This window comes from Condylura cristata, unplaced genomic scaffold (assembly GCF_000260355.1).
Source record: "Condylura cristata isolate star-nosed mole 26May11 unplaced genomic scaffold, ConCri1.0 scaffold00022, whole genome shotgun sequence".
In the NCBI taxonomy this organism is placed as follows: Eukaryota; Metazoa; Chordata; class Mammalia; order Eulipotyphla; family Talpidae; genus Condylura; species Condylura cristata.
Window position 1 is genome coordinate 18,867,497 of NW_004567123.1, and position 13,203 is coordinate 18,880,699.

At 48.3% G+C, this 13,203-nt stretch overlaps 1 protein-coding gene across 1 annotated transcript in view; it reads right to left on the bottom strand.

The window, feature by feature from the left end:
- Nucleotides 1-1,731: 1,731 nt before the first annotated feature.
- DYNLRB1 (dynein, light chain, roadblock-type 1) overlaps nt 1,732-13,203 on the bottom strand; it is a 15,221-nt gene continuing 3,749 nt past the window's right edge. The window contains exons 2-4 of the mRNA XM_012728413.1: nt 10,563-10,638; nt 6,828-6,995; nt 1,732-2,098 (exon numbers count right to left, since the gene is read on the bottom strand). Coding sequence (XP_012583867.1) covers nt 2,055-2,098; nt 6,828-6,995; nt 10,563-10,638 — 288 coding nt within the window. The 3' untranslated portion in view covers nt 1,732-2,054. The remainder of the gene's footprint in view (nt 2,099-6,827; nt 6,996-10,562; nt 10,639-13,203) is intronic.

Below are 13,203 nucleotides of genomic sequence, written 5' to 3' on the forward strand. Positions count from 1 at the left end.
GTGGCCCTCCCTGGTGGCGCAGCGAGTTAAAGCGCAGCACTGAGAATCTGAAGCCACTTCCGCATGAGTTCGATTCCCGCCTGCCCCGGAGGAGACCACATGGCGAGCCAGACCTCTCCTGGCCCGCCCGCTGCTTCCCTCAGCAGTGTACTTCGTCAATCTGCCTGTTCTGCTCCCCACTCTGTCTCTGGTGAAGCCTCTCACCGCCCCTGAGCCTCTGGCCTGTACCCCAGTTCTGTATGAATAAATAAATAAATCTTTAAAAAAAAATAATAATAATATGCATATTGAAAGGTTTCGTCTACAACTATATTTTGGAATGCATCAAAAATATGATGGATAGAGGAAAGGATAAATTATATAAAAAGCTAACTAGAAAGTATAAAGCGGGAGACATACAATTTTTTCAACTTGCAGGACAGGGTGGACTCCCACTGCCCAGGGCCTGGGGGTGCAGTGTCATTACTTCTAAGTCATAGTTTTTCCCCAAAGCCAAACACAGCCCAAACTCTCCTCAAGACCTTGGCAGAAGAGTGGGGAGCAAGGACGAGAGGCTGCAGGGAGGGAGGGCCACATGCCCTGACGCTGCTCTGCAGCCACACCACCTGCTTCCGCGGGACAGAGGCCCTTCCTCTGGAAACCCACCTCTCCACTGCAGATAATTCGCGAATCAAACCTTCTTGCCCCATTGTCGCTGGAAAAACTCAACCCAGGATAGGGAACCTGACGATCCCAGCCTCAGAGAACAAAGAGAAGATACTGGTGGCCAGGCCTCACTTTCCTTTAAACGCTGACTTCTGAGAAAACGATGATCCAGTCCTGCCATCACCCCTCCTCAGGACGGGCTTCCTGGGTCTGCAGGGAAGGAGCAAATGCACAGCGGTTTCCAGAGAATCAGTTTTACTCAAAGATTGGTGGGAAATTATTTGAAACGATCTCTACGTTGACAGACATGCATCACAGAATGGAACATTCCTATGCTTTCACTAAAATAGGAAACTGTGAGAAGTTTTGCCAAGCCCTCATGAACTATATCCCTAGGCTCTCGGGGGTGTGTTTCACTCACCTGATATTGAAAAAAATTCACTAGGAAATAAGAAAAGCATTTTTGCTGGATGGAAGAAATCATACTGTAGGCAGGTTGCCTATGGGGAGGGGCAATGAAGGATTTCAAGGTTTGCACTGTACAATTTTCCATCTTTCTTCTGGAACAAGAAACAAAAACCTAACAAACATATGTAATTTCTGGGGGATTCCAGAGTGCTGCTGGTGATGGGTCCTACGGCCTCACGGCGGCAGGCACGCCCTGGGGTCCCCATCTAGTCGAAGGGGAGCCCAGCTCTGCCCTGGGCGAGCTCACTCACAGGACCTTCTGGAGCTCGGGTGCAGGCAGTGCTGCCTGCGGCGGCCAGAGCGAGCTTTCCCACCAGAGACCTAAGCCTGACTGCGACACTAAGGCAAGTCAGCCTAGACCCTGTTCCATTTTGTGTCCCCTTCCTTTTACTCAGAGTGTGGAAAACTCTTTAAAACATCAGCAGGGGAGGGAAACGATCGAGGGTGCCTGGGAACCGCGGAACCAGAGACAACCCGGGCTCCGCTTGGGGGTGTGGCCAGGAGGCGCAGGTCTCTCAGCCACCGAGTCTGCCACACGGCAGGGTGGCCCCGGGCTTCAGCCTTCAGACCCGCCACTACACAGGAAGAGAGACCCAGTGCTTAAGACACACAGGCAGGTAAACATTTTGGTTATTTTTAGTTAAAGACAGCTTTTCCCAACGTTGACAAAGTGAACTGAAGGTCAGAAGGAAGCAGGACGTAGGTTTTTCACAAGCTCTTGCTCCAAAACTTAGACATGAGGAAGGGGCCCGCGGGAGCTCAGGGCACCTGGCAGCGAGGGAGAAGTCTGGTGGGGTGGGGGGGGCTGCAGGCCACCCCTGGTCACTGGACTGGCTGAGTGGGCTCTAAGGCGCTCCATGTGCCAGCTGGTGGACATGATTACCACTATCATTCTTGGGGGCATTAAATTAAGGAAAGATGCAAGCAGCCAAGGCAATGGCTTATTCAGTTGGATTCTGAATCACAATCAGGAAATAGTCTTTATCTGCAAAAGAGAAAAATGAAAAACAAATCACAACGGGAGAACAACTAGAAAACAACAAGTGCCCAGAAGATGGGATGGTAAAAACATCAACCTCACCAGGCCACGCCCACGCTGCTGGTCTGTTTCCAGGGTGCTTCCGCCCACACTTTCCAGGGTGACTGCTGGAAAGCGCGGTCCCTCACTGCACACTCTGCCCTCTGCCCGGCAGCGTGTGCTCCCTCCCAGTCTCCCAGTGCCACAGGGAGGGCCGCCAGCCCTGCGTCTGGGTAGGGAAACTCAGGTTTTCAGAGTTCACATGAAGTGCCCACTGCAGTGGCTCTTAGAGGGACTGGAATCACCTGGAGGATGGTTACAAACCAACACTGGTGCACCCCAACTCCAGTGCTCTGGGGTGGAGCCTGAGAACTAGTATTTTTAACAAGGCTCCAGGTTCTGTGAGAACAGCTGCTAGTTTAAGGCTGCTCAGAGCTAGTTAAGAGTCAAAGCTTGCAGAATGCCAACCTCAACCCTGGTCGTCTTGGGCTAATGTCAATTCTGTCAGAGGCTTAGCTGCTGGCCTTCCAGAAATTTCTAGATGAGAAAATTTAAAAAGTACCAAGTCAAAGACAGTGAAAACTACCTGGATTCCAACCTAGTAAGACGGAGTGTCCACCAAGAAATCACAGCAAGTGGAAGTCCTTAGGAGTAAGCCTGACTACCCCTCATTTTATAGAAGAGGAAGCTGGAGAAACAGGGTGTCTCAATTTTGCCCACTTAATAATCAAACCACAAACATTTACCAAGTTTGCCATTGCGTGGTTCTGGGCTAACCACTTCTCACGTGGCTTCTCAATGAACCCTTCAGTTACTTTATGTGGCAAGTTCTAATGCTTTCTCACTTTATTTTTTAATTAAAAAAAAAAAGATTTATTTATGCATACAGAACTGGGGTACAGGCCAGAGGTGCAGGGGCAGTGAGGGTTCACCCGAGACAGATTGGGGAACAGAACAGGCAGGCTGACAAAGTAAACTGCTGAGGGGAGCAGCAGGCAAGACAAGAGAGGTCTGCAGTGCCATGTGGGTCAGCTCCCTGGCAGGGATCAAACTTGTGCTGAAGTGGCTGTGGCTAGCTTCGTTAGTGTTGTGCTTTAACTCACTGTGCCCTTTTCACTGTATTAATGAAAACATTGAGGCTTAGAGAATTAAATGAGTTGTTCCAAGTCAAGGCAAAATCTTGAGGGGGTGGGTAGCTGGGTCTGACTCAATGCTGAGAACAGGAGAGAAGTGGCAGGATCTCGGCCACGTCTGTTTGTCATGATGAGGGGTTGTTGCATCTGGGGAAGATGACTCAGATTCATGGTTAGCCAATCTGCATAAGTAAAAAATCACTAATAATAAAAACAGAATTAACAGTCACTAATGCAAACAGACACCATTAGTGACACTTGTTTTCTTCCAAACAATCAAGCCCTGAATCATTAATACCACTTCATGTGGTTCTTCACATGGGTAGTTGTAGCCCTAGGCCAAGACGGGGTGAAACTGGTATTTACATGGGGCAGCCAACCACCAGAAGCCAAACACTTTTTTTGACTCGGGAAGCAGCTTCTCAGTTTGATCAACAAAAACATTACGTGGGAGGAAAGGGACACTGGACCGCGGGCGACTCCAGGCTGCTGCCACAGTGTGGGGCGCTCATTTTAGTCCCAGAAGCTCCACCTCAAGATACAGAGCATCAGGCCTGTTCTCTGCTGAGTGCTGACCGTAGGGGGCTGGGATCTGGAAACCCTAAGGCAATCCACCCCCAATGCCTCAGAGTTCTGGTCGGTGGCTCCTGCCTCAGGAGTTCTAGCACCAAGACCCACTATTTCCCCGTGTGAAATCCCTAGTTTCATCCTAAACACCACGTTTCAGACATCACTGACCGACCACTGCACTGATACCTCACGGTGGAGTGTCAGCATGGAGGGAGACTTAGGGAATCGTGCACTTATTTATTCAACAAATACTCGTCAAATGTTTACTACGTGCTTTCGAGTCTGTCCTCTTGGACTATCTACTGAGGAGACATTTAAAAATGCAGGTAAGCAGCCTGGTTAGCCAAGTGTTTTTTCTCCAACTTCTTGGGAAGTAATGGGGGCGTCCGGAAGGGAGTACATCAGCAGGGGCTGTGTGAGGCCCAGGGAGAGAAGCTGGAAGCTCCTGAGGCTCTGAGAGGCAGCTGGGAGGCTGGAGAAGCAGTGGGGGTGTGCGGAAGGAGCACTCGCTGTGTCAGGGCCACCCCGAGAAGCCACGCTCCCGGCACCAGATGCGTGCACCGCCTTGAGAGCAGGCGAGCCGGCAGCCCCGCCGCCTCCGTGCACTGCCCAGAGCAGAGCACTTCATCCTCCACTGTTGCAGCTGAGGAGCTTCTGGCTGTGAGCCCCGAGGAGCCCCTCTCCTTTGCAGGTGCCAACCTCAGACTCAAGTGCCAATTGTACCCATGGCCCCAGGGGAGCTGGGAGATGCTACAGAGCTGAGACATGGATGGCCAGGAGCTTTCACACAACTCTGCTGCTGCAGAGCAGAAATTCTTGGAAACTTAAAAAAAAATTTTTTTTTATAATGTAAAAGGCCAGGTTTATTAGGAAAAGGAGAAAGAAAAAAAGGAACACCTGCATAGACACAGGTGGGCAGAGAGCTGCTGCTGCTTTGCATAGGGAATGAAAGGAATGACGACAGTCACAGGAAGGCAGGAAAGCGGCCGGTCCTCAGCACCTTTAAGCCAAGAAACACTCTCCAAGGAGAGTCTGATTTGAAGACCATGACTAGTCCTGGCCTCACACTGTGAGCTACCCTGACCTGGAGGGTCAGTACAGCCAGCACTCCCAGTCCACTGTGTAAGGGGTGCTGGCTTGTCCGTACTCACCAGCATAAAGTGCCGGGAGGCATCTGAGTTCCGATCTGATTGCAAGCCTTTCTGCCTCAACCTATGCCTAGTCAGCCAGATGCAGTCACGGCTACCCTCAAAGTCCAAGTCTGGTCAGTCCCCTACTTAACACTTTAAAGATGTGGAGACAGGGCCCTCCCTGGTGGCGCAGCGGGTTAAAGCACAGCACTGAGAAGCTAAAGCCACTTCTGCATGAGTTGATTCCCGCCTGCCCCGGAGGAGTCCACATGGCGCGGCAGACCTCTCCTGACCCGCCCGCTGCTCCCCTCAGCAGTGTACTTCGTAGATCTGCCTGTTCTGCTTCCCACTCTGTCTCTGGTGAATTCTCTCACCCTCCACATCTCTGGCCTGTACCCCAGTTCTGTATGAATAAATAAATCTTTAAAAAAAAAAAAAAAGATGTGGAGACAGGGTCACAGGCTCTTCACCTGTTTAAGGTCACATGCATTAAGATTGAAGCTGGGAAAACAGATTCTGTGCTTGATGTAATTTGCCGTGACAGAACAGCGCCTTCATCATTAGGGCTGTGGTGCATCAAGCAGTGCTGACACTGATCAACAGTGGATGATGGCATGCTTTTGGAATCTCAAGTTATCCATGTCACCACATCTGAAGGTCTTAAAGGGCACCTGCGACTAGCTTAATGATTCTCTCCTTCACATCTTTCACATCCTTTCAGGGAGCTAGATCAGGCTGGAGCAGCCTGGGAATAAAACACCATTATTTTGCTGTTGGGAGTAGCTGCCCTTAAATCACCTCAGAGTTCTGCAGCCGGCCTCTTGCCATCTGCCTCGCCAAGCCAGGGGCATTCAGTATCCCCAGCCTCTCCACTGTCCTCCTTCATCCAGACATGACAACTATTATCACCTTCTGCCTTAAAAACTGCTCCCAGGGTCACGTTTACACAGCTGGGTTTGATGTCTGAAGTCCCTTCTAAGTTAGCCCAACGTCTCACTGCCCGCTCCATCCTGCATATATTCTGACGCTGCAGACAGCTGCACCTGCACGATCACATACACACCTAACTCATGCTCACTGTACCGGGCAGCTCAGCCAAAAAGGAGAGAGGGAGAGAGAAGCAGCAGTGCGAAAATAATCCTGGGGAACTCCTTCCGGTGAGTGTGACGTGAGGCAGACAGGACAGTGGCCTCACATAGCCTCAGTCCTTGTGGGGTCCTCCCAGGGTAAGCATTTCATCACCCTGAGAATGACCCTAGTATTTAAGGACAGATAATGTTTGTACCCACAGCCCCAAATGCATGCTAGGCAGGTCACATGAAACAAAACAGCAATCTGCTCTAAGGCTGGAGGAGCAGCAGGCTGCAGAGGGCCCAGAGACAGGACTACACGTTACAGGTGGGCAGTGGGACACTTTCGAGGCTGAATGTCTTTTCAGCTTTCTGCACTGACTGAGAACGTAGATCCTTTTTTACTTCACACGTAGCTGCCCTGCCCCTCCACCTTGCTTGCACTTTCCTGGGCTCTTAGGTTCCGCTCAAATGTCCTCTCTTCTCGGAAGCCTTTGCTGACTGCCCCAAGCACAATCACCCCCTTCTCTGTGTTCCTGATGCTTCTTGAATTTCTCCTCTTCAGTGTGAGGATTACACATTCTGTGTCATACTTTAGGTGGCTAACTTCCTGATTTCCCTCTGTCGCCTAGAAACTAGGGCAGGGCTAGGCAGAGAGGCAATTTTCTGTACCTTCATCTCTTTAAGCCATTTTGTGGAACCTGTGAAAACAGTAATGCGCTAGGTCTTCCTGATAAGCCAGTGTATGCGCGGCAAGGGTGAACGCGAAGTGGGGATGTAGAAGGCCTCTTACCAGGTGCAACCATAATTTCATTTTTCTTGGAGCGAATTCGAAGGAAGGTGAGGTCATTCTGGGGGTCAATTTCACGCACAGTGCCCCGAGCCTTCAGGATGAAGTTGTGCATCAGGTTGGCATACTGTGTGGTAGTGGAATTATCCATGGTGCTCTTGATAGGAATGCCTGGGGGGCAGGGGGGGAGGAGAAGAGAGAAACCAAAAAGGTTATTGGAGCTCCCTACTCCACACCCCAAATCTGTAATACTGGTCTGACTGTGCTTGGGTGGTAGTTAACAACCAATGCCACTGTTTACTGACGGCTTGCTAGGTGATGAGCACTATGTTGAACACTTCAAGCATGTTGGCATTAGTGTACAGGCTTACTCTGAGGCAGTCATCACATTTATGTACAAACAAGGTAACACAAACTGAGCGGTCAGCACATGCAGGCTTCAAAGGCGAGGCCTGCTGGCTCCCCTGCTGGGTTCTTCTCCCAGGGCTGCACTGTCTCCACTGGTTTCCAGCAAGAAAAGGCAACTGTCATTCACAGTAATTAGAACCTGAATGATGACAGTACTTGCAAATTTATAAACATTGACAAGTAGGAAAAAGAAGGTTAGCTTGCACCTGGATGTAACTATTCCTCGGCTCCCACCACAAGAGGCTTAGGGCCCATTATAACCACACCAGTCGATATGTCACACTCTCAAAACTGACGCCTATTTCTCTGACTGCAAGTACCTTTGTAAAAAGCATTGCTACTGCTTTCAAAGAGCCCAGTAAGTTGCCATTCCTCAGAATTAATCATTTTCTTATTCTTGAGCATTTTGGCCATGTTTTTAACTTAGTTTACTGTGTAATGAACAGTACTGCACATCAAGTCTTTTGTTTTGAGAGCTGTTTCCTTGCAATGAACTATTAAATGCACTCCCTCACTAGACAGTTTCAGAGGTGAAGAATGGGGCGCATTGTGACCCACTTCTGGCCACAACTGTGTCACCAGGAACCTGTGAATCACTGTGACTAGAAGGCAGAAGCCTTTATCAATGAGGGCCCAAAAGCCCTTACTGACAGCACAAGTGGCTTCTCATATATCTGTGGCTGGATCTGTGGGCTAATTTGGCCCACAACTGATTAGTTTAGGGATGAGCCAAAAACAGTTACTCCCAGATCTACGCAAGAAACTGGCTCAACCATGTCTTCTTAGGGCACAGGAACACAAGCGTGTAGAAGAGGACAGTCTAGGAAAAAAAAAAAAACTGAGCAAGAAAGGCTGTTTTGAGTCACATCACTACAACCAGTTACAGTGACCACTTGCCTTTAAGGGACAAGAAAACCAGGTTTAAAGGGCTGCTGTTTAATCCTGGCTGCCAAGAATGTGCCCACCAGGGCCCCAGAGGTCTTGCTGGATAGTGGAACCTTCCTGAAGATGTAGTATGTGCAGATGGGTGGTAGTTGACTAGAAACTCTGAAATCTAATGCCCTGGGCTTACAACAGACTGTCTCCCATCACAGCTATGTGACCCTTAGGCTAGTGATTTAACCTTTCTAAGACTCCACTTCCTCACCTGTAAAATAATGCCTGTGCTTCACAATGCTGTTGTGAGGATTAAGTATGGCTTAATTCATTTAAGAATGTTTATAGCAAGAGTGCTCACTGTGTTGGTTATCAACATCATTGGTACAATAAATCCCACTCTCAGCCCCATGTGTGTAGCAGAGGCTCAAGGTACAACGGTGACATGAGGGGGCCAGTCTCACGGCCTGACAGAGTATGGGTGAGTCAACCTCTTTACCTCTTTTTATACCATCAGCCACTTCTATCAGGTCCCTCTGTCTGGAACTGCCCTTCCTCCCCCTATTCTCTCATGACTGCCACTAATTCCCATCTTCCAATGGCGCTAGCCCTCCTCCCCCAATGTGGCGAGTGCTCCCCTCTACCATGCCATAACATTCAGTGTCTTTGATCAGCGACTTGAGATTGGCATCACATCTTTTTGAAAGTGATCATGTTGTTCCCAAAACAATGAGAGCTCCCTGAAGGCCAGGCTGAGTCTGATATGCTCACCACTGTCCTCAACAAAGACTATGTTTAGCATTTATTACTGTTGATAAATGAACAGTCACAAAATCTACTTTCAGTAGTTCAGACAAATATCATTAGTCTAATCACATTTCTACTAAGTAAGAGTTTGTGTAAAGGAAAACAAGAAACTAACCACTTGCTTGTTCACTCTAAAACCAAAAGAAACATGGAGTTGGCAGGGCAGGGACCCAAACTGGGGGGACTTTCAAATAAGAACAACAGATGAATTCTAGAGTCACAGGATGCTGCGCTGGGGACACCCCGAAGCTGGTCAGTTAGGTGACCTACTCTAAGCCTCTGCCTTCTCAAGTGGGCACTCTGCATCCTACAGCAGCTGCTGGTCGCCAGGGAGGCGTGATTCTCAACGGGTCTCAGAGCAGGTATGCAGGTCTTCCCACCCCACCCAGCAATCAACATGAAAAAAGTTAACAAAAATCAATGGATGTTTTATTAATGCACCAAATGTTCTAGGCGCTACGGGTACAGCAGTAAACACACGAGACAACTCCCTGCCCTCAGAGCTCACACAAATGGAATGGAATGTTCCTTACGCTGATTGGACACATACTTTTTTTTTTTTTTTTTTAAAGATTTATTTATGCAACAAGAGGTGGGGTATAAGTGTGGGGGGGAAGTGAGAGGATTCACCAGAGACAGAGTGGGGGACAGAACAGGTGGACCTACTGAAATAACTGCTGAAGGGAGCAGCGGAAAAGGTCTGCCGCACCATGTGGGTCAGCTCCCTGGCAGGGGATATGCTGCAGTGGCTGGTAACAGCTTGACAGCACTGTATCTTTAACCCTTGCGCCACCAGCAAGGCCCTACGAAACAAGACTTATAATCACAATGTACATACATGAGGGCGCTCAGAAGTCCTGGTCACATCAAGACTGAGGAGAGAAAAAATAGAGAACTGGCAGAATCAAGCTGGATGACCCTGGGCATGGCCTGGGCTAGACAGCATCCCTCTCTCTGGTCCTCCACAGAGTAGGCGAAAGTGCACAACTGGACTTAGGCAGACCTGGAATAAATCTTGGCTCCGTAACAGCAGGTTTTTAATTTCTGCATTCAGTTGCCACCACCACTTAGACCAGACAACAGGGCTGCTCTAAGGATCAAATATAATGATATGTTTGTAAAGCATAAGCCCTGTGGCCTGCACGAATACACATATGAGAAATGTCAGTTCCCTTTTTACCATATCTAGGGCATTTTGGAAAATTTATTATCTGAACGTTTCAAGCTGCTGAAGTAACTTCTTTGCCCCCAGAAGAGGAAGGAAAAGTTAAAAGCACAAAGCACTTCATATTACCTAGCAAAAAAGTGCAAAACAACTTAAATGGAGTATGGTCAATAAACACTATAGTGGCAGTTAAAAAAATTTGCTTATGTAAATCATGGAGCAATACAAAAAATTGTGAATGAACACATGCAAAAGATTAACAAGTATAATTATGTCCAAGAGAAAATACGCCTGGATAAGTGCTGAAAAGGAATGGAATACTGAAAAACAAGATTGTTAGGGCAGCGGGACTAACTCCTTAGGAGTGCTAGAACACGGAGGCTGCTAAACAAGCTGGAATTAGATGACGCACTGAAGGCCTCTGCGCTGTGTATAGGCTGTCTTCTGGGGCCTCCTTGTGTACAGGTCAAGGGAGTGAGTACCTTCTGTGTTCACCACGATGATGCCCTGCACTCCCTTCTGGCTCTGAAGTCGTTTCAGCGTCTCCTCTACCTCTGCCTGCCAGAGAGAACAAGACCAAGGTTAGGAGGGGTCAGGTAGGTTGGATTAATGACTCCATACCCCTGGCAGATGAATCGCATATTGAAGACAACAAACAGGTAACACCCAGGTACTTGGCACCTCCTCAAAGCTCCCCAGGCCTGTCTGGTATGGTCCTCAGGCCATGGGCAGCACCTGAATCATCTGCTCACCTCTCCAGCGTGGGGCTGCTCCTGGCCCTTTGCCCATCAGGCACTACTGCTGCCCTGACCCCACCCCCTAGCTATAGGCAGCAGAGTATAAATTCCATTCCCACGAGGGGCCACGCAGATGGTACAACTCGGGTATAGGACTTAGGTGTTTTGAAAAACCCAACACTGATGTCTAACAGGAAGGAGAGACACATTATCACTGGTTGCCCCAAGAGTACAACTAAAAACATTCCAAAGGAAGCAAAATGACCCTATGAGGACAGACTCACTGACGTAATAGGATGGCATCTGGGACAATGCACACATGGCACACGAACACAGGAAATGTGCCACTAATGCTGACTGTCCAGAAACCAGTTGGTGGGTGGGATACTCTGGTGCACAGAATTTGTAAACAGAGGACAGACAGCAGGGTCCTCACCCCGCCGGGCAAGGTCTTCTGTATTATCGCTCCCACTGCTTTGACCCTTCCCTCCCTGTTTCACTTAACATTATTATATGTTATGAACCTTCCCCCCCCCCCCCACAGGACCAAACCTCCTGGTCACATCTTTTAGCCAAACATGGCCCCTCCTCTACTGAAATCCAACAAACTCTTTTATCACGCAGGGAGGTCTTTACCTACTTCTGACACCCCAAACTCCTCTCTTTGGGGAATGTAGTATGTACTATTTTCTACAATGAGCTGCAGAGTAGGGGCTCAGTAAACGGCTCCTTAACCAAACAAAGCCTAACACCTCCTAGGAATGAGCAAAGAGTGGCCTCCGAGTGCCCTTGCTCCAGACTGGCCAGATGCAGTCAGCTTCTCTGAGCCAGACTGTGTTGAAAACAGGCTCCCTTCACTAAAAATGAGTTGTTTCCTACCCCCAGGGGCTAACAAGTTGGGGGAGGGAGATCTTAAACACTGGATGGAGATAGCACAGTGAGTTATTATTTTTCTAGTAGGCACAAGACTGATAATCTAGTCACCACCACCCATTCCCCAATGATGTTAAGAATATTCTCAACTGCTGCAGAAAGACAAACAAGTCCTCTGACAAAAAGGCACAAAGCCTGGTACTTGTAAAGTCTGAAGCCTGGGTAAAAGGACAAAGCTAAGCCAGTGGACATAAGTACAAGTCAGTGGGTCATGCATATAGGAAAACACAAGTCTGCAACAGATTTATTAATTTCTATTGAGTACCTACTATGTGCTACTCTGGAGAGGAGGGGCAGTCACCAGAGACAGAGTGGGGAGCAGAACAGGCAGACTGACAAAGCACACCGCTGAGGGGAGCAGCCGGTGAGACAGGAGCAGTCTGCTGCGCCAAGTGGGTCAGCTCCCTGGCTGGGGATTGAACTCGTGCTGCAGCTGTGGCTAGCTTGTGTGCTGCACTTTAACCTGTTGCACCACTAGGGAGAGCCAGGTTCCTCATTTTACAAAAAAAAAGCTGATGTTCAGAAAAGAAAAGAGTTGAATATACCAGTGACCAAAACTGCCAAGTTCCCTGCCTTTAGGGAGCTCATGTTCTGCTAGAAGACACCTTCAAAACACAAGTGATCAAAGTTTCTTTCATGGTACAGAGAGGGCTGGGGGACGGGGAGAGGCTATGGGGTAGCAGGGTGATGTAAATTTCAAGCCAAGAACCAAATGATAGAAAAGCCAAACACTCCAGGCAACAGGGTAAAAGCAAAGGCTGTGAAGTGGGAAAGCGTGGCTGTTCAGGAAAAGGACAATGACCCTTATTTCCAAGTTTTTTGTTTCTTTGTTAATCTGATAGGCAAAAAATCAATTTCAATAGCAGAAAATCAATTTTTCTTTAAATTTTGAGCATTATCAGTGAAGCTGAAATCTAACTTATTGACCACACTCTTGAGTCTTTTGTTTTTTCTGTATTATTGAGTTTTTAAAAAATCTTGGATGTTAGAAATCTTTTGTCATATAAACTGAACTCCTACTTCCCTCAGTCTTTTCTTTTTTGATTAGTATTTTTATGTAGTCAAATTTAGTAACACTTTTCCTGTCAGACTAGAGAATAACTTCCCGAACCAGCAGAGGGCTGGAGGGATGGCTAGGCCTGGGTGAAAATGGGGTAGCATGTGGACTGGAGGGGTCTCCAGGAAAGAGCAGGGGCCAGCAGTTACCTCTCTGGGTCTAGGACAAACTGCTGAAAATAAATCTCTAGCTCAGCCCTAAAGGAGCCAACAAAGGAAAACAAAAGTTGCCAAAAAAAAAAAAAAAAAAAAAAACAAATCAGCAACAAGATGGAGAACAGCAGACGAGAAAGGCCGATATACAGGCATCTAAGTCAGTCAGTTCTGCCTCCTCCAGGCTTGTCATCCCGACAGTGCCCAGGAAGAGCTACCAGAAGTATCTGAGTGGTTACGCAGC